This window comes from Plecotus auritus, assembly GCF_963455305.1.
Source record: "Plecotus auritus genome assembly, chromosome: 9".
Classification (NCBI taxonomy): Eukaryota; Metazoa; Chordata; class Mammalia; order Chiroptera; family Vespertilionidae; genus Plecotus; species Plecotus auritus.
In genome coordinates this window covers 122,970,515-122,994,178 of record NC_137783.1, presented here as the reverse complement: position 1 = coordinate 122,994,178, position 23,664 = coordinate 122,970,515, and the positions used below count along the sequence as shown (strand labels likewise).

Below are 23,664 nucleotides of genomic sequence, written 5' to 3'. Positions count from 1 at the left end.
ATGGTAAATAATTACAGAAAATAGATATAGTAGTAAAATTGTGTTTATACTACTATTTACTTGTCTTTGGGACCCGAGTAAGATTTACTGTACCTTGTATCCTCTCATCCTTCATTCATTCTCATTGATTTACATATTTTTATTTAGTGCCATCTATGTTCCAATTGCTATGCTGGACACTAAGGATATGCTAGTGAGCAGGATAGATATATTTCTTGGCTTCATAGAACTTATAGTCTGATAGAGAGGACTGATGATGAAGTTACTATAATAGCATATGTTGAAAGTCATGCTTTGGGTAGCATAGGATTTCAATGGTCTACTGAAGACATTCTTGAGGAGAAATGGCTTTTAAATTGTCACTGAATGAATAGGAGTTAGTAAAAGAAAGTAGTGGAATGTTTCAGACAAGGTGAAGAGCAAATGTAGATGTCACAGGAAAGAGTTTGGCAGGTAGCATCTTGTTCTTTGTGGGAACGGAAAGGATTTCAGTATGGAGTAGAAAGAGAAGAATAGGCAGTAGTGAGAACACCTAGACAGGTAAGTGGGTTCCAGAACCATTTAAGTCATTTAAGGGAATTTAGACTTTATTCTAAGGGTAAATGTTTGGAGAATTTTAAATCAAAGGTTAGAGAAACTTTGTGCCTTTCCTGGATTTCTTCATTCCTATTTCTGTAAAAACTTGTTTTTTTCATTATAGTCACATGGAAGGTGTCATCTTCTAACTGCAGAAGCTAAAAAGTCTGTCCTTTTTTGGGGGGGCGGGGATGGAGACAAAGATACATGCATTTTTCAGATACTCTGGGATCTTATAATTTTATTTCTATTATTGTTCTGGGGAACCTGGTTTTTTCATACACAAATGCCAGGTGACCTCTTTTTTATTTACGGAAAGTTGTATTTATCACTGAAGTAGTCTGTTCTACATTTCACTTTTACAAGTAGAGAATTAACTAATATTATATGGTATCTAATATATATTTTGTAAGAAGTAGCCTGAGCACAGAGTAATAATTCTGTATTTTAAAATATTTTATTTAAATAGACCATCCATATGGTAAAATGTACACTCTTAAATGTACCTCTTGATAAACTTTTTTTTTTTAAATATATTTTATTGGTATTTCACAGAGAGGAAGGGAGAGGGATAGAGAGTTAGAAACATCGATGAGAGAGAAACATCGATCAGCTGCCTCCTGCACACCTCCCACTGAGGATGTGCCCGCAACCAAGGTACATGCCCTTGACCGGAATCAAACCCGGGACCTTTCAGTCCGCAGGCCGACGCTCTATCCACTGAGCCAAACCGGTTTCGGCTCTTGATAAACTTTTATATATGTACACAATCATGGTAATCATCATCCTTAGCAAGATAAAGAACAATTCCAGTGTCCCAGAAGGCTCCTTCATTCTCCCTCCCAATTATAACCTCCAAAAGATAATCACTATTCTTTCCTGTCACCATAGATTCATTCATTTTGTATGTTTTTGAACTTTGTATAAATGAAATTATAAAGCTACGTTCTTGTGTTGGGTTTTTTGTTTTTATTCAATATAATGTCATTGATTCAGGTAGCAGTTTGTTTTATTTTGTTGCTGTGTAGTATCATGTCTCTATTGAAGAGGTGGTATTTAATGTAGACACTACAGAGTAAGCATCAAGAAGGGTGGGGAGATATTCTGGTCAGGAGTATGTCATGAGTGAAGGTGTAGAAGTGAAACAGCACAAACTGTGTACAGAAGAGTGAGATATGTTTGGTGTTCTCAATTGAATGGAATGAACAGCTAGGGGGGCTGGGTGTGGGTGAAGAAATTGAGAGAAAAAAAGAGAAAAAAACTCATGGACAGGGACAACAGTGGTGATTATCAGGGAGGAGGGAGTTGGGAGAGTGGAGGACAGTATAGGGGGAGAAAGGATGGAGACTTGACTTAGAGTGGTGAACACACAATACAGTGTACAGATGATGTATTGTAGAATTGTGCACCTGAAACCTGTACAATTTTGTTAACCAGTGTTATCCCAATAAATTCAATCTAAAGGGAAAAATCGAATAATAGGAGATGAATCACTAGGGCCAGATTATGTAGGGCACTTAAGACCTTGCTTTAAAGTGATTTTTACGATATGTCAATACATAAATAAAACAGATAAGAAGGGTTATTTTATCAGTAAAAACTTATTTTATAATTTCATTTTATAGCATTAAATATAAAGTCCTTTAACCAGAGCAATGAAACTGTTTTGAAGAACACAAAACTGAAACCCAGGCTTGTTGATCTTAGGAGTTTTTTTTGTTGTTGTGTGTGTATGTTTAATGAGCCTCAGTTTCCATTTTATTTCTGATGTATTTTCTTTAGGTTGTTTCATTTTAAAAAATCCTAATTCAGCCCTAGCCAATTTGGCTCAGTGGACAGAGCATCAGCTTGCAGATTGAAGGGTCCCGGTTTGATCCTGTCAAGGGCACATGCCTGGGTTGAGGGCTTGGTCCCCAGTAGGGGGCTTGCAGGAGGCAGCCGATCAATGATTCTCTGTCATCATTGATGTTTCTATCTCTCTCTCCCTCTCCCTTCCTGTCTGAAATCAATAAAAGTATATTTAAAAAATTCCTAATTCAGATAACTAAATAATTGTAAATAGCACCCCTATAAGAGTTTACTTACAGTCATTGCATATTTTCAATAAAGCAAGATATTTACTTCAATGTTTTAACCTGGTAGTAATAAATGTTTTAAACTGAGAGTACAAGTCAATGCATTGGTGGTTTCCAGTGTTAAATTTGAAACATAACACATTTGTCTGTGTATGACAGCTTTTATTATGATTTTCTATTGTTTATTTTTTTAACTTGTAACTGGCAGAAACCCAACTCAAACTAGCTTAAACAAAAACAGGAATATATTGGCTTACATTACCAAGAAGCCCAGAAGCAGAATTTGGTTTTCATTATTTTTGGATGTAAGTGTGCTAACACAATGTAAAGATTTTTTTTCTCTCTATCTTATCTTTGACCCTCTCTACCTTTTTATTATTTTCTGTATTTTTGGCTTCATTCACTCTTGTTGCCGACAGTCTTACTTTATGTGCCAGGGACCATGGCCATGACAATCTCAAGCCCAAATGCTTATTGCTTCCAACCTGAGCATTAGAGAGGCTTTCCAGATAGTTCCTGGGTCAAATTCCTCTTTGTGTTCCTGGGAGGAGCAGTAGGAGGCAGGCAGCAGTGTCTGTGATTGACAACTTGCATCACAACAACAGTAGCACTCAGCAGTATTCCCCACCCCCTCCCGAAAAAAAAACACCACACACACAAAAGAAGGAATATAGAACACAGTGGCCACACACAAATTATTTTTCCATTTCCCAAAACAGTTGTGTGTTTTGTTTTTTTTTAAAGGAGTTAAGCATGCATTTGAAAAAGTAAAAATGAATTCAAGTATGTGTAAAACTCAAAGAGCAGTGTTTTATATATGTTAATTGTTTGAATACTTTGGCCTTTGGCAATGGAGCAGCAGAACATAGGATCAACGAGAGGGTGTCATGATGAGTAATATTTCAGCAATATGGACAGCTATAGTTTCTAATGGGACATTTTACTCCATTGAAATTGTGGTGAATTTGAACGTGTTGTAGGCAATGAGCTTCAGTGAAAAACCAAGTTTTCAGGCTGCACGTTTACTTCTTGTACATGAATATAAAATCTAATTTGGAAGGAATTACTTTTTGGGTCCAATAGTATTTTTAAGTAGCATCTTAACTGTTCCTTAACAGATGATATTCAGGAAAGGCAAGCCCTTAGTGTAAACGAGATAAAGCATTATGGGAAGGAATATGGAGCAGCAGTGTAATGGAATGTGTATGGGAGAATAGGCTGGTGAACATTACTGACTTTTACTGAAATATCTTGAGTTTTTAGCACCCTTCTCCAAAGAACTAGAGTGCTTCCCTCCATATCTGAAGTGGAAACTATAAAACTGATGTTCTAATAATAGTTTAAGCAGTCATTTCAGTAAAACCAGCAATGAACCGGAGTCAGGGCTCTGTCACCAACTGTTTGACCTTGAGCAATGCAATTGACATTTTTTTTACTGTTTCCTCATTTCTGAAATGGAGGCGTTGGTCTCAGCAATCAGCTAAGTCTCTCAGCTACAGCAGTAGGCCATAAGCCTCTGCATTACCTGCTATCCTATATAATAAAAGAGAAACATGCAAATTGACCATACCTCCACTATGCCCACCAGCCCCGCCCACCAGCCAATTAGGAGTGAGTATGCAAATTAACCCAACAAATATGGTGGCAGCCATAGAGCTGGAGTAAGCAGGAGGCTTGGGTTGCCCCCAGCAATGGAGGAAGCCAAGCTTCCTGCCTGCCCTGGCTGACCCTGGCCTCTGCTCAAGGCTACAAAGTTTCAATTATAAAAGATAAATAAATCCCAGATACCAGGACCTCCACTTGGGTATCCGGGGGGCGTGGCTGGCCTGCAAACCACCACAGGCCCCTCTTCCAGGCTGCCCCACGCCCCAAGAGAACCCCCACCCTGATCCAGGACACCCTTCAGGGCAAACCAGCTGGCCCCCACCCGTACACCAGGCCTCTATCCTATCTAATAAAAGAGTAATATGCAAATTGATCATAACTCCAACACACAAGATGGCTGCCCCTATGTGGTCAAAGATGGCTGCCACAAGATGGCCAGCAGGGGATGGCAGTTGGGAGGGACCAGACCTGCAAGGGAGGGCAGTTGGGGGCAATCAAGCCTGCAGGGGCGGGCAATTAGGGGTGACCAGGCCGGCAGAGGAGGGAAGTTGGGGGCGACCGGGCCTGCAGGGAAGGGCAGTTGCGGGGGACCCAGGCCTGCAGGAGAGAGCAGTTAGGGGGACCAGGCCTGCAGGGGAGGACAGTTGGGGGTGACCAGGCCTGCAGGGAAGGGTAGTTGGGGGCTACCAGGTTGGCAGGGGAGGTCAGTTGGGAGTGACCAGGCTGGCAACGGGGGGCAGTTAGGGGCAATCAGGCTGGCAGGGGAGCAGTTAGGCATCAATCAGGCTGGCAGGGGAGTGGTTAGGGGGTGATTAGGCTTGAGGGGTCCCAGACTGGAGAGGGTGCAGGCTGGGCTGAGGGACACCCCCACCGCCACCCCCCAACCCCTGTGCACGAATTCCATGCACCGGGCCTCCAGTAATTCTATACTGGCATTGGGCAGCTGCTACCAATTAGCATTTGTACTCTGATGGATATGGGAGATGAATTTGGTTTTGAATAATCCCTCGGATATTGTTCTAGGTGCTAAGTAGCCCGGGAAAGCAGATGAAAGAGATATATCTTTTATCTGTATCTATATAACAACGTGAATTCCATGAGTGTTTGTTAACTCTCAGTTTTAAGAAGTCCCTATAAAAAATGATCAAAGACTCTGGTAGATAAAAACAGTGCAAAGAGATATGGCACCTAATGTGATGATGTTGCATGTGTATTTCGATGTTGCATGTATATTTCTGGCAGATTTCAAATGTGGGGCTCTTTCTCCCTTATAAAAATGCCAAAATCTTGTATCTAATAGTTCTAATGACACTTCAATAGCTCCCCGCCTCTCCCTCCCTCTCTCTCTCTCTCTCTCTCTCTCTCTCTCTCTCTCTCTCCATACTATCTAGTAAAGTGCTTGTGGAATTACATTTTTCCTGGAAGGAATATATCTGATTTAATGGCCAAATCATTTTAAGGCAGCACAACAGAATTTCACAAGAACTAAATCTATTTCTTCACACCGATCCTGCATGTTTTACTCAAGCATTGAGTCATTAGCATGTTTATAATGGTTCTAATTTAGCACAACATTTTCTGAATTTTATCCTTGAGTCATTTACAAATTGTTCATATTGAATAAACAAAGGAAACAGATTGCATTTTATACTTAGTAATTTATCTGAAAGAAGAGGGGAGGGTTAATTGTTTTAAAGTTTTGGTCTGTTTGGGGAAGTGAGCCTGCTTTTTTCATTGCTAGGCATAAATGCCATTTCTCATCTTTTCAGGGATTGAGGGAGGGGGCTATGGAGGAGTAAAATGAAAAATTAGGACCAGGACAAGATTGGCCACTCCCAGAGGGGAGTGTGGAGCAAAAGGGGAGCTGGCACGAGATTATCCAAAACAGTTGGTGCATTCCTTAATGATCAAGTGCTTGAGAAGTCCAGCTCTTCCTGGCAGAGCATCTGTGTTGATGTTTATATCATTCCCTGCTGTATGGGAAAGGCATGCTTTCTCTTGCTGCTTGGCTAAAAATAGGGTGGAATATAGCATTGTATGAGATATTTTAAGATAGCAAAAACATTTAAGAGGTTAAAGGTTTGACTTTTGGATCAGAAAAGATCAGTGATACAACTTGTGTTGCTCCTTGCAGACTGCATTTTAGCTAGGGTTTGTCAGTGATTCGAACTCTTGGTTAGGCAAGTTATTCTCGTTTCATTTGGTGCAGTCTGAAAAACCCTCTCTGCTGTCTTTTCTGTCAGCTTCCCAGCGTGAAGGGCAGGCCTGAAAACAGCCTCTATTTATACCCCCTTGTTCGTATTTGGAAAATCAGTTGTTTCACTGCAGAGGGGGAGAAAGAGAGGAGAGCACAAGCAGTTGTCAGGGAGTGTGCTTTCTACGTTATCGTGACTTCAAAATAAAACTGGCACATTTTAGTGTCTAATTATTTTTAGTGAGCTTAGAGGGTTTTAATTAAAATTTAAGAGTGCTCTTCAAGCTCTCCAAGCTCCAATTTTATCCCACTGTATTCTGAAGCACTTATCACTGTGGAAGTATGTACAGTAACTGGCTTGTGCATCTCTGTTTCCTAATGAAAAATGTGGGATGGGATGATCAGCAAGGGTATAAATATATATTGTCAGATTACTTGTAAACCAAGGTCAAGGGTACTTTTGACAAGTTATTGTTCTTGGATACAGAGAAAAGTGTGTGCATTTGAAATGTACAATTCCTATGGTAAAAATAAGTGAATTGTTTCAATATTTTCTTAAAAGAGTTAATAAAGTGGTAGGAAATCTGTACAGAGGAGCAGCAGCCATTATTTTTTCTCACTAAAATACTTTAAAGATATTTTCTATATCATGTTTCTAATGGCTTAGCATTTCTAAATTTAAACATTATGACTTTGAGGTAAAAGGAATAAGTGGTGACTTACAGGTCAATTGTTTTAAAGTACAATGATTTTTTCCATTTATTTTTTTTTTCTATTCCCCCATGCTTTAGTTTTAGTGATGATTTTTAAAAAATGTATTCTCTTTGACCCACTTGAAATATCTTTATTTTGTGCAGAATAAGTGTTAATATGGCCTCGACTTTGTTTACTAGAAATCATTTTAAATAGTTTTTAAAATACTGTTACACAGATTAGAAGATAAATATCCCACATACTCTCACTTTGAATTTCTCTTGTACTGTAAAATTAATTATTAGCATGAAAAGCACTCTTGACTCCTATGGACTGAAACCTACTTGCTTAGGAAGCAGAAACATTGCTTTGCAGTCATTATGCAAGATATTTATTAAAAATTAGTTCTGATTTGCCTTTCCTTGTTCTCTAGGAAAAGTTCCTTTAAAAACTTAAATTTCCAAAGAAAAAGAAAAAAACCAAACAAAAACTGTGCAACTGAAAATGAATTTATAATGTATCAAAACCTTTTACCTCTTTGATTTAAATATAAGGGAAAACCCAGGTCCAGCTTGATTTTCCATAGTCCTTTTTAAATACCTTATTTACAAAAATGAGATAAAAATAATAAAATTCTGTATTTTATTGACTATTCCTTTAGAGGCTAATTATTTCAAAGTAAGAGGAATTAAATTTGATATGTTCCACTTTTATACTGAGGTATGTAGCTTATATTCATTTTTAATATGTACATATTATGGTGACTTTTTAAAATACCATAATGTTATAGTTCTTTATCTCAATTTCCAAAAGGTATGTAGGTCCTCTCCTGTGTCTTAGTTGAAGACAACTCAGTCAAAGTACTAAAATTTGAATAGAGTCAGATCATGAAATAAGCTGTATATTGTCTTATTGATTTGAGGACTATGGCACCACCATACATTTTTTTTTTTAGCTGCTTTCAATTCAATCATGTAAAGCACATTTATCTGAATAAATAATCCAAGAATATCCAGGTGATGTTCAGTACCTTTCTGCCATTTGGGATCCTGCCTGACTGGTGAACTACAGCCACTCTGAATGCTCCTTCCTACTCTTTCCTTACGATGCAAACTGGAGTTCTTTACGTATTTGACCTCTTAGGATTTTGCATCTGTACTTGGGGCAAAGTCTGATCTGACCAATTGCCTCTGTAAAGCTGGTGTCCTATTAATGTAGTGAAGCATGTAGTACAAGGAGATGAATACTTACTTTTAATTTCCACCCTTACCTGGATATTGTTTTGAGTGGGGAATCTTAAATTTTTAAAATATACAATATATAAAAATTAAAATATAAATTTTTATGTATATGTTTATTATACATTTCCTCATTTCAAGTCAGAAACCTCTCCGTGGTGACAGTCCTCTGCTTAGGTAGTATTTGTTAACAACCTGAATTTTTTGGCCCTTTTATCCTGTCCTCTTTGGTTTTCCATTACACTGTAGCAAAATTACAGTTATGAAGTAGCAACGAAAATAATTTTATGGTTGGGGGTCACCACAACATGAGGAACTGTATTAAAGGGTCACGGCATTAGGCATTAGAAAGGTTGAGAACCACTGCATTACAGTATGGAGTGAGCTTAGTACAAATTGTGGTATGCTCTTAGAAGTTTGGCCGTCAGATAATTAGGTGAGAAGCTGGGAGTTTGTCAAGAGATTCTTCAGTGTTTTGAATCTCTCTAGAATCTCTGTGCATTGAGATTAAATGCTGATAAGGTATTTAGTGAGTTGCATGTCTTGTCCTATAGATAAAGGCCATCAGTGGTTGTTATTACATATTTGCATGAGCTATACTAGAGATATGCAAAGGCTGCTTTCTGTCCCCCCTCAGCTTCTTCTACTGAAATAGAAACTCATATAGCTAGATTAATTTAGCATTATAGTGAGGATTAATTTTCCAATAGGAATGTGAAATCCTTTGAAGTTATTAACCATTTTATTAATGAGTAGCTTTTATGGAAAGCTGTGTCCCTATGGTTTGATTTATGTTGGAAGTGTGTGTTCCTGTTGTCCATATAGTTCTATTTTTCTCCCATGGAGTTGAAGCATTCTTTTCCTGGAGCTCAGAAAGATTTCAGGTCTATTTATAGAAACGAGAGACATATTTTTATGTTTTACATTTATTGTGTTTCTAATCCTAGTTTATGAACTTGCTGTGAGTTTGTGATCATTACTAGGAAATTGGGCTTTTGTCTTTTACGATTACAATATATGCTCTCAACTCAAATTTTAACCAAACAAGTTATGTTTTAGCATTTGTTTCGGTGATTAGCAGTTTAGTGCGATGTTATAACATGTATGAAAGGGCAATAAAAAAAAAAGTAACAAAACTGGGTAGGATAGAAAGTTGAAGATGTTGTGCTGACTATTCTTATCCATGTTCTGATGTTGTATCAATATATCTCAGATTTTAAACCCTATTTGCAAAATGTAATCTCTGATAGGCATGACTTTGAAGATTGACTTCATAATTTTCAAGACTCAGTGTTATCTTTTTTATGACTTCAACAAAAATACCAAAAAAAATGTATAGACCAAACTACACACCTTGTTTCCGAATTTAAAATAAATGTAGCAAGAGACCATTTTGGAAATTAAATACAGACTGCACATATGGGTATGCATGTAGGCCCTATTGGGAGGTCATTCAGAATCCAGTTTTTAATCACAGTGGTAGGTCACTCGTAGAAGCCTAAGAAAACTTTCATAGGAAAGAATGGAAAGAAAAAGGGAAGGAAGTAAAGAGGGGAAGAAATAAAGGAAGGGGCAGGGAGCTTTCTCTTAATAGAATCAAGCTGGCTTCTATTTAGAAAGAACTTCAGCGTCTGTGATAGCGAGCTAGTACGGTTGTTCTTCATCAGCCATTTCAGGATACACTGATCTGGATTCCATCCATTCCTTGACTGATTGATCATGTCATGGACAAATGTTAATTGTTTTCGCCAATACTTTCTAATCGTGCAGTAGTCTTCTCATCTCTAACCCCAGGCTCGGGGTCTTTTTCTAAAGCTTATCTAGTTTCTAAAACCCTTTAGATCCATCTTGACCTTACTGTCATTCTGAAAAATTCAAGGAGGATTTAGAAGTTGGAAGAAAAAAAAAAAAAAGGAAAAAATGCTAAAGAGAAAGGTACTGATAGGGAGAGGAGAAGCATTTGGATACAGAGTAACAATTTAAATATAATTTAAAAAGAAGTTATCAGAATTTGACACTTGGAATGTTAAAGTTTAATGGGAGTATGCTTCACACGAAGGGTTTAGTATTTAAGTCTGCATTCTCTTTTGGAAATATGTCCTATTTGTTAAGATCTGAGGCTCAAAAGATACATGTATATAGTTGTAAGCAGTAGCTTCAGTTGCAGATCCATCTGAATATAGAGATAAAAGAACGCATTGAGGGAAATGTGCTAATTATTAGAGTATTCTGGTTTAAGTTTCTGTAACCTTTATGAATCTTTATAGAAACAAGTGTAATCACTCCCTGTAATCTTGTGTGCTACTTAGAAATGCAGCAGGGCAACATGCTTAAAGAAGTATTTTCTTGAAGAGAATATACATCTCTTTTTATACAAGAGAACTGCAGTAGCAGTTTTCATGATCTTGACTTTATTTTCTTTATATTTTGCTATAAATGGGTATTTTATGAAATTTGCTGTATTTTTTGTTTTTAAGAACATGTGGTTACAGGTTGATTGATCTTTTCTCCCTTGAAAAATTGTCATTCTTCCGTGAATAGTACATGGATTTTGCTTGGAATTAAAACATAATCACCTGGATTAAAAGGAATATTCTCTAAACTTAAACCTGTAGGAAAGAGCCCCCTTTTCTGTCCTGTCAGTCTAAGAAATGCTGAATGCTGACTGAATATTGATAGAATTATAATTATAATACCAATACAAGTTTATTGAGCATGATATTTTTTCTTGGGAATAGTTTAAATAATCTGGTAAAAAATTAGTTGTGTTATTTTATAATACAGTAATATAATTGTTTATATCCTAAGGTTAAAACAACAACAAAAAATAGCTTTGATCATTTTTAAGTGATAGAGTTTCTTCATAAACTAGCTTTCTGGATTTATAATCTTTTAATACTTATAAAATAAAAAATATATGTAATATTTTGAATCCTTACTTTTTTTATTTTAACAGATTCCTCCTGCATGGAAAAACTACTATCAAAAGATTGGAAGGAAAAAATGGAAAGACTAAATACCAGTGAACTTCTTGGAGAAATTAAAGGTACAATATATAACATATCAAATAAATCAATGTGGAGATGTTATTTTTGTATAACAATACATTTTCTGATCTTCTGTACCCTAACATTAATTTCTTACTTCTAATATTTGTTGATGTATGAGAGGTAAATGTATAGTATGTCCTTGAACTTTTATTCTTTTTAATGTTTACAGGATGAAATTTTTGACCTCTCTTTTTATTATTCTATAACATATATATGATAGGATAAATTATTTTTAATTTACTTAACTAAAAAGTATTATCATAAAAATGTTATATCAAAGATGATGAAAAAATTAAATTAAATACAATTTTAGTCGTTCCTCTTAAGTCCTAATATTATAGCTTTATTTATGAATCCAAATCAATAATTTGAATTTTTTTATCGAAAAGGGTCAACTGTACCACCTATAAAAAAAAAAGAGTTTATAGACTGTGCTATACATAATGGTTTATGGGTGGGTTCAGAGGTCTGTTTACTGGTTCAAATCCTGGCCCTGCCATTTACTAGATAATTGACTTTGGGCAAGTCACTGTCTTCTCCGTTTCGAATTCCTAGGATCTAAAATGGGGCTAATAACAGTACCTACCTCATAGGCTCCTTAAGAGAATTAATACATGTAAAGCTTTTAGCATTGCACCTGGCACTTAAGAAAGGACTCACGAGAGTAAGTTTTAATCATTGTTATTATTAACATGCCCATATGTTGATAGGTTGATTAATCTTAAAACAGATTTCACAGGATTTAAAATTTCATAACCTCTTACCCTGATGATGTTGGATATCTTAATTTTTGAAGTTATGTGATTGATGTTATTACATGTTAAGAAGTGGACAATCCCAATCAGTACATCACAGAACTAACCTAACTCTCCCGTTGATTTCTTTAAGGAAATGAGGTACTGTATTATTAATTTTTGCTATCATGAATAGAATCCTAAGTCATTAATTAATTCTGTAAGTTGTTCCTTACAGACTGGCATCACTGTCACTTGCACTAACAATTTGGGAAGTTTATTAGATTAGGTTTCTGAATTTATCCAACAGCTTCAGGTGAATCTTCCTATTGGTCATGGATAATAAATACCTCATTTAAGATGAATATTTGGCAATAGCTATCTGATGAAAATTTTATTCTGAATTTAGTATAGAAAATTGCCTAGGGTTCAGACATCTTATGTTCTTCTCAAATGAAGAGAAAAGGAAGTCATCTCCCAATGAATAATTAATAACTCATTCCATTATCTAATGCAGTATCAAAACCAAGTAGAAATTTAATAGTATCTTGAATTTCACTGCTTCTGTTTTTTACTTATGAAGGCCACTTGCTATTTTGGAAACAAACCCTCACCGTATAACTGAGGGGTAGAAAGAGAGTCATTAGTGACATATTCTTTATCCAGCTGCAATAACATGGTGTGTGCTACTTTGCACGCCATTCTGTGTTTTCTTCCCTTCCCAAAGTCATTGGTTTTATAACAGTGAGAACGGAAATGGTTTATGCAAAGTCAAGCTTTTGCCAGCATGAGTGATGGGCGTCTTGCTTTCTCTCAGTAATGTGGAAGCTAACATTTTATTATGTTATGATTAAGCATCGTGTTTATAAGCATCAGGTTATCTTCTCTCCCCTGCTCCCACTTCCTATCTTACTATATTTTTAATTCTAATTATGAATTTAAAATATAAAAATTGTACCAGTCTCAGATGTTCCAAATATATAAATCTCGAAAGTGAAACACGTTTAAAAAAGTAGGCTTTTCAAATTCTTGAACATTTTTTTTTTTTTCTGGATTCTATATGAGGTAAGAGAACTGTCATTTCTGTGCTACTCTCAGTTTTATGGGCAGAGAAGATAAGATTCTTATTAAATTTTTCATTTTGATTTAGTCTACTTAATGGTCTCTTCTTACATCCTCATATTTTGTCACCATAAAATTATACAGAAAATATAACAATACTATAATAAAAATGAAAAAATTAAAGTAGTGTTCATAGAGTGATCCAATCACTGCTACAACTCAATGTACAGTTTTAGTCTAGGTGAGATCAGGCCAGTTATTATCCACCTAAATTAGCTATAATTATTCTGCAGTGTCAAAGTGATCTGAATACTATCTCCAAGGAACACATGCTATTGTGGGTTATCAGTATTTATATATCTTAATCATTGTGCATTTTTACTAACTCACTATTTTTCTCTCATTATAAAATTTATACATACTTATTGTAAAAAGTATAGAAACCCAAAAGAAATTAAAATTGTCTTTTAATCCTACCTGTATTATATTGTATATCCTTTCTATTTTAATTTATGTATATTCATGTTAAATTTTTTTCTTAAAATCAGAATAATCTTTTTACTATTTTTTTGTAGTCTGTCTTTCCCACCTAAAGATATATTGTGAATTTCCCTGTGATTAGGTCATTTTTTTTTTGCAAGAAAAATTGCATAAAGTGGGGTTCTCAGAATTTAACTGAGTCTTTTATTCAGTATTTCAGTTGTTTTTATCATTTGTCATTATAAAGAAAACCTTGAACTTGGATAACTTTTTAAAAAAATATATATTTTTATCGATTTTTTACAGAGAGGAAGGGAGAGGGATAGAGTTAGAAACATCAATCAGCTGCCTCCTGCACACCTCCTACTGGGGATGTGCCCACAACCTGGGCATGTGCCCTTGACCCGAATCAAACCTGGGACCCTTCAGTCCGCAGGCCGATGCTCTATTCGCTCTATCCACTGAGCCAAACCGGTTAGGGCGAACTTGGATAACTTTTTAATATTTTTCAGTACTAACTAGTGGCTATTTTCTGGGAATGAATATATTACTAAACAGTGAAATTCTTGGCCAAAGGGTTGATCTTTCTTTAAAGGCTTTTGCTATATATTGCCTCACTGCCCTTCAGAAAGGATATAGTATTCTGTGCTCTCACTAGCAGTGTCTGCAAGTATTTTTTCCTTGCCCTCAATAACAGTTTTATTAACTAAAAAGTTCTTGCCAGTTTGATAGAAGAAAAGAACATATTATTGCTGAATTATTTTGAATTGCTTTATCATTGAGACTGAAGAGTTTTACATACATTTATTTATATTAAATATCTCTTCATTTGTGAATTGCCTATTTATGTTGTGTGCCCATTTTCCTTTAAAGGATTTGTCTAGTTATTGTGGTTTTGTAACTCTTAATGTACAGGGTGGGGCAAAATTAGATTTACAGAAGTTTATATGGAAAACAATACAATAATTGATACACAACAATACAAGAATAAACAGTTTTGTGTGCTCACAACTGTAAACTTACTTCTGCCCCACCCTGTATATTTTAATGGTGTTAGTCTTTATCTGTAATAAATGTTATATTTTGTTATTTTCTTTACGGTTTGTTGTAAAATTTTTCCCTCCCTTTTTTAAAGTTTTTTTGTTATTGTTGGGCGTTTGTTTAGAATGGCTTCACCCACTTTGAGATTAGATAAAATATTTTGTATATTTTCTTTTAGTTTTTTGTATTACTATACATTTAACTCTTTAATTCCTCTGGAATGTATTTTGATGTATAATTTCATAGAGAGGTACAACTTAATCTTCTTTCTCAGGCAGTTAACCAAATATTTCTGTATCATTTATTTAAATAACTCATCACTTCTGACTTGAAATAACATCTTTTACTGCATACTAATTGCATATTTGAAACCATTTCTCAGTTTTTTTGTTCTATTCCCATTGATTTTTTCTATTTAAACTTTTGTTAGTATTCTGCTGTATTAGTAACTGTAGCTTTACAGTATCTTAAAGTGTGGGCAGTATTACAAGATCACATTCAGAATTGTTCTTTAAGGTGTTTGCATACTTCTCTAAAATTTATTTTAGATGTATAATTATAAATTGTTAATTGAAATTCCAGAGTGATATCTTAAAAGATTGTATTTAAATAAAACTATGAGGTAAGCTGACACCTTTATGGTATTGAATCTTTCCATTCAGAATCATTTACTTAACTGTTTTATGCCCCTCAACAATTTTTTTTAAAAGATAGATTCTGTACATTTCTGCTGATATTTTCTTTATAAAAGTTAATTTTTTTGCTTGTGTTTGTGATGAGATAGTCTTCATTCTATTTTCTTTTTGTTATTATATTTAGGGATTTTAGTGAATTTTGCTGGTTCAGTTTATAATTTTCTTTTTTAATAAAACTTACTAGTTCTACTAATATTTCAGCTGACATGTTTTATCTTATATGTTCCCTTTTTTTTTTCACCCATTCTCTTATTACACTGCTTAGAATGTCAGGATAATACTAAGTAATGCAGGTGATAACAGGCATTTTGTGTAGATTTTAAATGATGGAATTGCTTTTAATATTTCACCATTAAGTATTATATTGACCATTGATTTAAGATAATCTTTATGATTAAAAATTTTAGTCATAGTTTATTAAGAGTTTCTATGAGAAATTGCATTTTATTTTATGGTTCATCTTATTGGTTTTTGTTTTTCAAATTTATTGATGAAATAAACCTTGATTAGTCATGGTGTAGTGTTGTTTTAATGGACTGCATAATTTTATTTGCTTCTATTATAGTAGTTATTTTCTATCTGTAATCATAAATGAGATTAGTTTTTGTTTTTCTTTATCTGTACTATCTTTGTTTTTCTTTATCTGTACTAATTTATAGTACCAGTATTCAAGTTGAATTAGAAAGCTTTTCCTCTTTTTCTAGACTATGTAAAACGTTGAATAGATAACATGAAAATTACTTATTTCTTGAAATTCTGAAACAATATATCATAAAACATCTGGGCCTAGAGTATTCTTTAGAAATTATTTATTTTTGCATTTTTTACTTCTTTTAAAGTCAGTTTTGTCAGGAAAATAATTCCTGGAAAATTGTATATTTCATTGAGATTTTCATATATATTAGTATTGTTTAAAAATACAGTATCACTTATTTTTTGAGTTTTCTATTTATTTGTTGTTATATATCTCATTTTCAGCTTTGCATATTTGTGTCTGTGTGTGTGTGTGTGTGTGTGTGTGTTTTATCTTTCAATTTTACTTGCCAGTGGTTTTTCTTTTTATCCCCCTCTTCCCACTCCCTGGTAAGGATCCACTTTTTAGATTTATTTTTAAATTCTTCAGCTTTCTAGTATGCCAACTACTTACTCTTGCTTTTCCATTTACTATTTCTCCCTTTCTTATTTTCCTTGTGTTTCCTTTTTTGTTTATTTTCTGATACCATTTAATTCCTGAATTGAATTCTTTATTTTAAACATTTTAAATTTAATAACAAAGGCACTTTTGGACATAATTATGTTTGCAGAAATAGCTTTATTTGAAATTTTCATAGTCATTATTTTCTAAGTAGTCAATATTTATATTATTTTATAACCGATATTATGTTTATGTGTCATTCTTAACTTTACATATTCGTTTTAATTCAAGAGTGTAATGAAGCTGGGGAAGGGCAAAAATATAGCCTTTACCTCTACCACTAGAAAATTCTATGGGATGGATTAGGTGCTAGAGGGAGAATTAAAGTGTAGACAGTAGAATGGATAAGAGCAGTATTGAAAAATGGATCTTTAATGCAATGTGCTTATTATTGCCACATATTAAAAGACAATACATTAATAATTTCCTTTTTAGATTTTACTTAAGAAAGCAATGCTTTCAAATAAAAGTTTTTGTGTTGTTTTATTGTTTTGTTTTGTTTTAAAGAGAGGGAAAGAGAGAGAAACGTGAATGTGAGAGAAACACATCGATTGGTTTCCTCCTGCACTCCCCCCTCCCCTCTCCCCGAACAGGGCCCGGCCCTGGCAGAGGATAGCCTGCAACCAAGACACAAGCCCTTGACCGGGGTCCAACCTGGGACCCTTTGGTCTGCAGGCTGACACTTTACCCACTGAGCCAAACTGGCTAGGGCCCAAATAAAAGTCTTATTATCTAAATGAAGTAAAACAATATTTTGGAAACCCCTCAATATGAGGGAGTTGGAATAGTGCTAGAGTTTGAGAAATACAGAATCATAGATTTTCAATGGGTCTGTATCTGAGTCTTGTCTAATATTTAAGAGAAAATCCTGTTGCTCACTCCCACCATGTTTCCATAGCTAGTCTCTCCAGTAGCAGCATTAATTGAGTCCAGAGAGCTGCAAATGGCACAAATTTAATAGCAGTAATCTCAAAGCAATGTTCAAATCACATTAACTTTATTACAAGTATTGCTAAATAACTTTATAAGAATTTAAATGAAATATAGCATAAAATGGTTAGACCTGTGCCTTGGTCTAATTGGGGTATCATATATTTTTAACATATATTTATTGTTGAAAGTATTACAAATGTCCCCCCTTTTTTTCTTCTTTTTTTCTTCTTCTTGGGGGAGGTGCCATATTTTTAAGTGATCTATTGTCTTGTCTAGAATGGTGAAGAGTTCTGTAGATATAATAAAAATAGGGAAGTTTGGCCTAATACCTGTTAGCAGGTTGAAGTGCTGTTGAAAAAAGAGGACAGGATATCTGTAATAATATCAACAATAAATAAATAAATTAATTAAATGTTGGTTTTGTGTTGTTTTAGGGGGTTCAGACAATAGGGAAATTGTTCTCAATATACAAAAGAACTTAGAAACAATTAATGGCTATCTGACATTGATAGAGTTGGACTGCATCAAGAGAGCGTGCCTCAAATATAGGTGTTCAACAATTCTTTGTTCAATGAATAGATGAAGGGATTCTTTAATAATATAACATCAGTGGCAATTTAGCTGTGGAAAATTATAAACAGGGATTTTGTAGAGCATATTTGTACTCTGGTGGGATGTTGTCTTCATGACCTCCTAATGTTCTTTCAAAATTAATACTAGTATTTATTATACTTTTCTTAATTATAAGATTGATCTTTAAAATATTATCTATATTCTGCCTGTAAATAATATAGTAAGTACTTTTAAAAGATGTTTTTTGTTTTCAAAGGAAACAAAGTGCTAAAACAGCTATATTATCTTATTTGATCCTTATAAACGCCCAGTGAGGAAAATTAATTTAACGTATGAACAAAAGGAGACTGAGAGAAATTAAGTGGCATGTAGGAGTTACTTAGAAAGTTGTAGACACAGGGGTTGAATCCTGGCCTCCAAAGCTTCTGTTTAATACAATACAGAGCAGTTTTCAAATTCCTCAGAGTCTTAGAATTCTGAGGTGGGGACCAGGGGAAGGCAGGTCTGGACTGTTCCTCCCTCTCACAACACACAAACAATGAACACAGTTCCATGTTTACCCATTTCTGTGTAAGTGAGGCAGTATGGCAAAGCAGGAGTGGGTACAGGTAATGCAGTTTCCATAGTGGTATTTATCTTGATCTCTACATGAATGGAGAGAAGGGGGAGGAACAATATGGAAGAAGGATCCAAGGTAAAACAGAAGTAGTGATAGGCTGGGAGGGTGCATGACCCACTTGTTTGTTTGAATTGTACCAAAGGAGTGAGAATGCCAGGATAGTCATGGTTATGAAACATTTCTAAATGCAAGGGTGGCATATAAATAATGTTTAGAGCCTTAAGATTTATCCTCTGTCTCCATAAATGGGTCCAGCCTGCTGGGGTTTCTAGAAGAGAATCTTAGCCAGCCTCCCTGTTTTGCACACGTGCCCCTCAATGCTGTGGCTGGCATCTCCTCCTTGGTGTGAAGGCGCCTCCCTGGGCAGTGTGCCAGAGAAACAGTGATGTTGGTTGTTTGAGTTAGCACACACTGTTTGTGCTAGTGTTTGTCAAACACACAGATGATAAGAGAGCCAAAAAAAAAAAATAATTATGTGATGTGAACCAAATAAGGAAAATAGTGTTTTCCTTCCTTGGTCATTTATGATGAATTATTTCAATATTTACATTTAGCGATTAAGGTAGATGTGCTGTAGGTATACTCTCCTCAGCTTAGAAAAATGGCAGTTCCTGACTGGAACAAAAAGTGATTGAACAAATGCTTTTAAATGGAAAATTCGACAAATGATTCCCAGTGTCTTTCAAAGCCACTGTCGAAACACAATTACTTATGTATTTATTCAACTATTATGTCTGAGAGGTTGGTTGCAGAGTCTAATGCTACTGACATGCTTTACTATTAAAGACTTTAAGTATTGCTCCCTATTACTTCATTAGTGTTGTTACTGAGAGAAGTAAAATTTGGAACTATGTTGCATTAAATAGTACAAGCATATTACAGTTGTGCTTGATATAAATACTGCATTAAAATGTGAATTTATTATAATATTGCTACTGTGTGCCACTGAGAGCCTGGTTTCATTTTGAGTTTTGATTGCAAACATAAATCTTTGGATGAGAGCACAGGAACACAAAAGTCATGGTTTTTTTCAGTGCGTGATAGACCTTTTGAAGATCAAATAGTGTAGGTTATTCTTAAAGTAACTTAAGCAGTGCTGTTATCACCGAAGGGTCAGAATGGATCCAACAGCATTCCCAAGGAATTAATGGTCTGAGTCACAAGTTACTATCTTAAATGCCAATTCTCTCCCCCAGTTTATTCACTCCTATAGTCAGGGCCTTAAATTGTATCTAAGTACTCTGCTTGCTTATTCCGTATATCGCCCTTCCTATAGAATACTAATTTTTTAGGAAAAGTAAATCAGAGTTACTGCTGTTTTCTGGCATAGGCAATCACAGAAGGATCAGAGTGGCTTTCTAAGAGCTGTGACTGTACACTTTACATACTCATTTATAAATGAGTTTTTCTTGAATTTCCATTAAAATTTATAGCAATTTGTTCATCTGAGGAAACTTTAAAAAATCTGGAAATGTTATGAAGCAAATCATCTGCCACTTTTCAACTCCAATAAAATCTGCAAAGTTCACATACCTAGTGATTCTTTCTGTCTCATTAGGGAAATGGGTGAAACAGTAATCTATCCATGTTTAGAATTCATGTATTCTGAAAATTTTAAATTATTATTTCTAAGACAAATGCTGTATTACCCTAGAGACCAGCTTGTGAAAGAGATTGAGAGTACATGTTATTTTCTTACTTTCCTGTTTGTATGAAATATTGTAGTATTGTCACTATTTTTCTGTATAAATCTGTATAATTATAGAACTTCAGAGTAATATCTAGAAACATAGAAATTCAAAAAATTAGACTTGAAAGGCTTTTGCATATTATGTAATCCAACTTATTTTCAATATAGGAACCCCAATGTCCAGAAAAGTTACTGCTCTAAGTCACATAATAAATTGCTAAGGTGGAAATAAAATTCTCCCCAAATAGCATGGTTAGCCCATTTCATGAAATTTTTGGTTGTCTTCTAACCAATAGTGAGTAATGATTGCAAAGCCCATGAACTCATTTTGCTAACAATAAGTGCACACTGCAACTAGTTTTATAAATAACATGCATTACAACACAGCAACACCCATAGTTTTTAAATTATACCAGTTTGCATGACTGTAGACGTTTCAAAGCTCTCCTTTGTACTCTCCATTATAAACATCTTTTACTTCTTTTGAAGTCCGTATGATATACATACAAGCAATTAACCCTCCCCCCACAACTTGGGTTTGGAGATACAAGGTCTTCTTAATTAAAATTCAAACAAAAGCTACTGGCAAAAATTACTATATGATTAAGGTCTAAAGTATTATGATACATTAGAATCATTGTTAACTGTTGGGATTAAAAGAAATCGATATGTTGGGAAAAAGATCAGTTGGATCTAATTAGTGAAATCAATGTTTACATAAAAGAAAATACTGACATTTAATAGCAGGTTCTAGTTATAAATGTAACACTGACTAAAATTGTTCTTTGTTATTATTACATTGACCACATAATCATATCTTAAGTTCATTGAATAAGACTCTGAAACTTCTTTTTAAATAGTTAATTATTATAATTAAAAACATAAAACTTCACTTTAAAATCATGTCTTCTTTCATTTTTTAAAAATCATGTCTTCTTTCAAAAGTTTTAATTATTCTTAAATGCATAGTCACCAATTATAAAACATTCCTATTGATTTCATTTTTAAAATGCTAATTTTAGCAATAGCTGCAGCCTAGAATGGCAAAGGAGGCAAAATCGGGCAGAAGTAAAAAGGATCCAAAGTATTCTTACACAATTACGATTACATTAAATATGTATTAGTCTATTTGGTGACATATCAGAATAAAAGTGAATTCATTTTGACATAATTCAAAAACAAGACATTTTACTTTTTTTTCTTGCTGATTGCTGTGATGAAAATAAACATTGTCACCAGCACAGAGAAGAAAAACTATTACTAATTGCAGCCTAGATTTTAAGTAAAATGAAGGTCATTAGCAATTTCCTGGAAGCCATTCCGATTGCTTACCAGGAAATGGTAGCTAGCAGGACATCTGTAATCCTCCTGTGTAGAATTATTGAAAACATAATACTGGAGCTTTAATGATGTGTGTTAGATTTAGGCTGCTGGTGGAACTTTTCTCTATCAAAGTAGCTCATATTCTTTGAATACAAACTATTTTTATTTCAGTATTAGTGTACAAACCCAGAATTGAAAATAGTCTTTAACATCCATGTATAGATCCATCCATCCATCCATCTATCCGTCCCCACATGTAGATTGGAATATGACCCATAGTGAAATAAGAGATGACAGGTGACAGCAGAACAATAGGAATCTGGAAGTGAAATGTGTTTGGGCAAACTGAAAGGAATTTCTCCTATAACTTGGAATTCTGATTTTACAATATTTTGGGTGGTATTTAGTCCCATTTTTAGTAGCATCTTATCTCAATAAAGGAATAAGCAAAACTGAGTGTTAAGTGAAAATACCTCACAGGACATAAACTTAAGTCTGAGTTACTCTACATTTGTTATGTTGGTAGAAATGGGGTCACTGATTTGGAGACTTTTTTCATAGCTTCTTCATATTACCCGAGTTATTGGTTGATTTAAGAAGAGTAACATCTTGGAGCTATTAAGAGTAAAACTGAGGAGAATATATATATATATGTATATATGTATACATATATATATAATTAGTATGTATATATATGTATTCCCATTTGTATAGAAAATTATACATATGCAGAAATTTGTTAGAAGGGTATTTTAATAAACTGTTAACAGAGGCTGACTATGCAGTATGAAATGAAGAGTATGGGACAGGGGCTGATTTTTAAATTTTGTACTTTATAGTTTACTGAGTTATGCAGATCTTATGTTGGCACCTTTCATTATAAGCATCAAATAATTACATTTATTGCTATCACCGCCTATCTTATCAGAAAAAGCTTTTAAGTGTTGCACAACTGTCATGCTCATGAAGGCAGAAGTTTTCCAAAATTCTAATTTTCCCTTAAAATTTCAAATTATATTATTTTAACCCATACTGTTAGTTGTTTCTCTTGAAACGATAGGGCTGCTTGCCTTTAATTCATCAGTGCAAATGTCAACACTGTAACATGCAGCTAATGCCTTAGAAACATTATGAAAACAATGTTGACCTCACAGACACCTTGGAGAGTTCCCTGGGGCTTCCAGAGGTCCATGAACCACACTTTGAGAACCACTGAACCAGAATCTTAAAATAGATTAGCACGTAATTATCTTGATAATAAATTAACTCATCATTAATAACTACAAAGCAAATTAGTCACATTTAAGAGACGATTCTATGAAGACCCTGAATAGAGTTACTGGCTTAAAGAAGGTAGTTGGTTTGTTCCCTAGAACTGGAGTTGCAGCATATTAGACATGGTGTGTAGACTTGATCGGATGTGGGTTTGAACCATGGCATAAACTGAGCAACTTATTTAACCAATTTTACTTTCAGCTTTATAACCTGTAAAATGGGTGGTGGTGGGGGGACATGCATTTCAGGATTATTGTCAGTGATTGTAAAGTGACTGACAAAATAGGTCCTCAGTAAATAGTAGTTTGCCAGTAGGTATATGGAAACAAGAGCATTTTGTTATATGCCATAGGGACCTTGAACAATTCATTACCTCTTAAAGCACAAATGATTTCATTGGAAATGATTAGATATGTATAACATTGATCACAAGTTCCAGCAGTCCAGGAAATCAGTATTGTCACCCATGCTCAACCAAAAATGATGCTTAATTTTTTTATAATTAGCTTATATTTTTCATTTAAGCTAGGCCTGGTGAATACTGGCCTACTCAGCTTCATTCTCATCTTTTTATCACAGATAGTTTAGCTCTCATGTGCCTCCTAAGTCCTTA

The 23,664-nt window shown here is 34.5% G+C and overlaps 1 protein-coding gene across 1 annotated transcript in view; it reads left to right on the top strand.

The window, feature by feature from the left end:
- Positions 1-23,664, top strand: part of SOX6 (SRY-box transcription factor 6) — a 386,487-nt gene that overhangs the window by 137,154 nt on the left and 225,669 nt on the right. Inside the window, exon 4 of the mRNA XM_080642731.1 lies at positions 11,338-11,427. Coding sequence (XP_080498857.1) covers positions 11,338-11,427 — 90 coding nt within the window. The remainder of the gene's footprint in view (positions 1-11,337; positions 11,428-23,664) is intronic.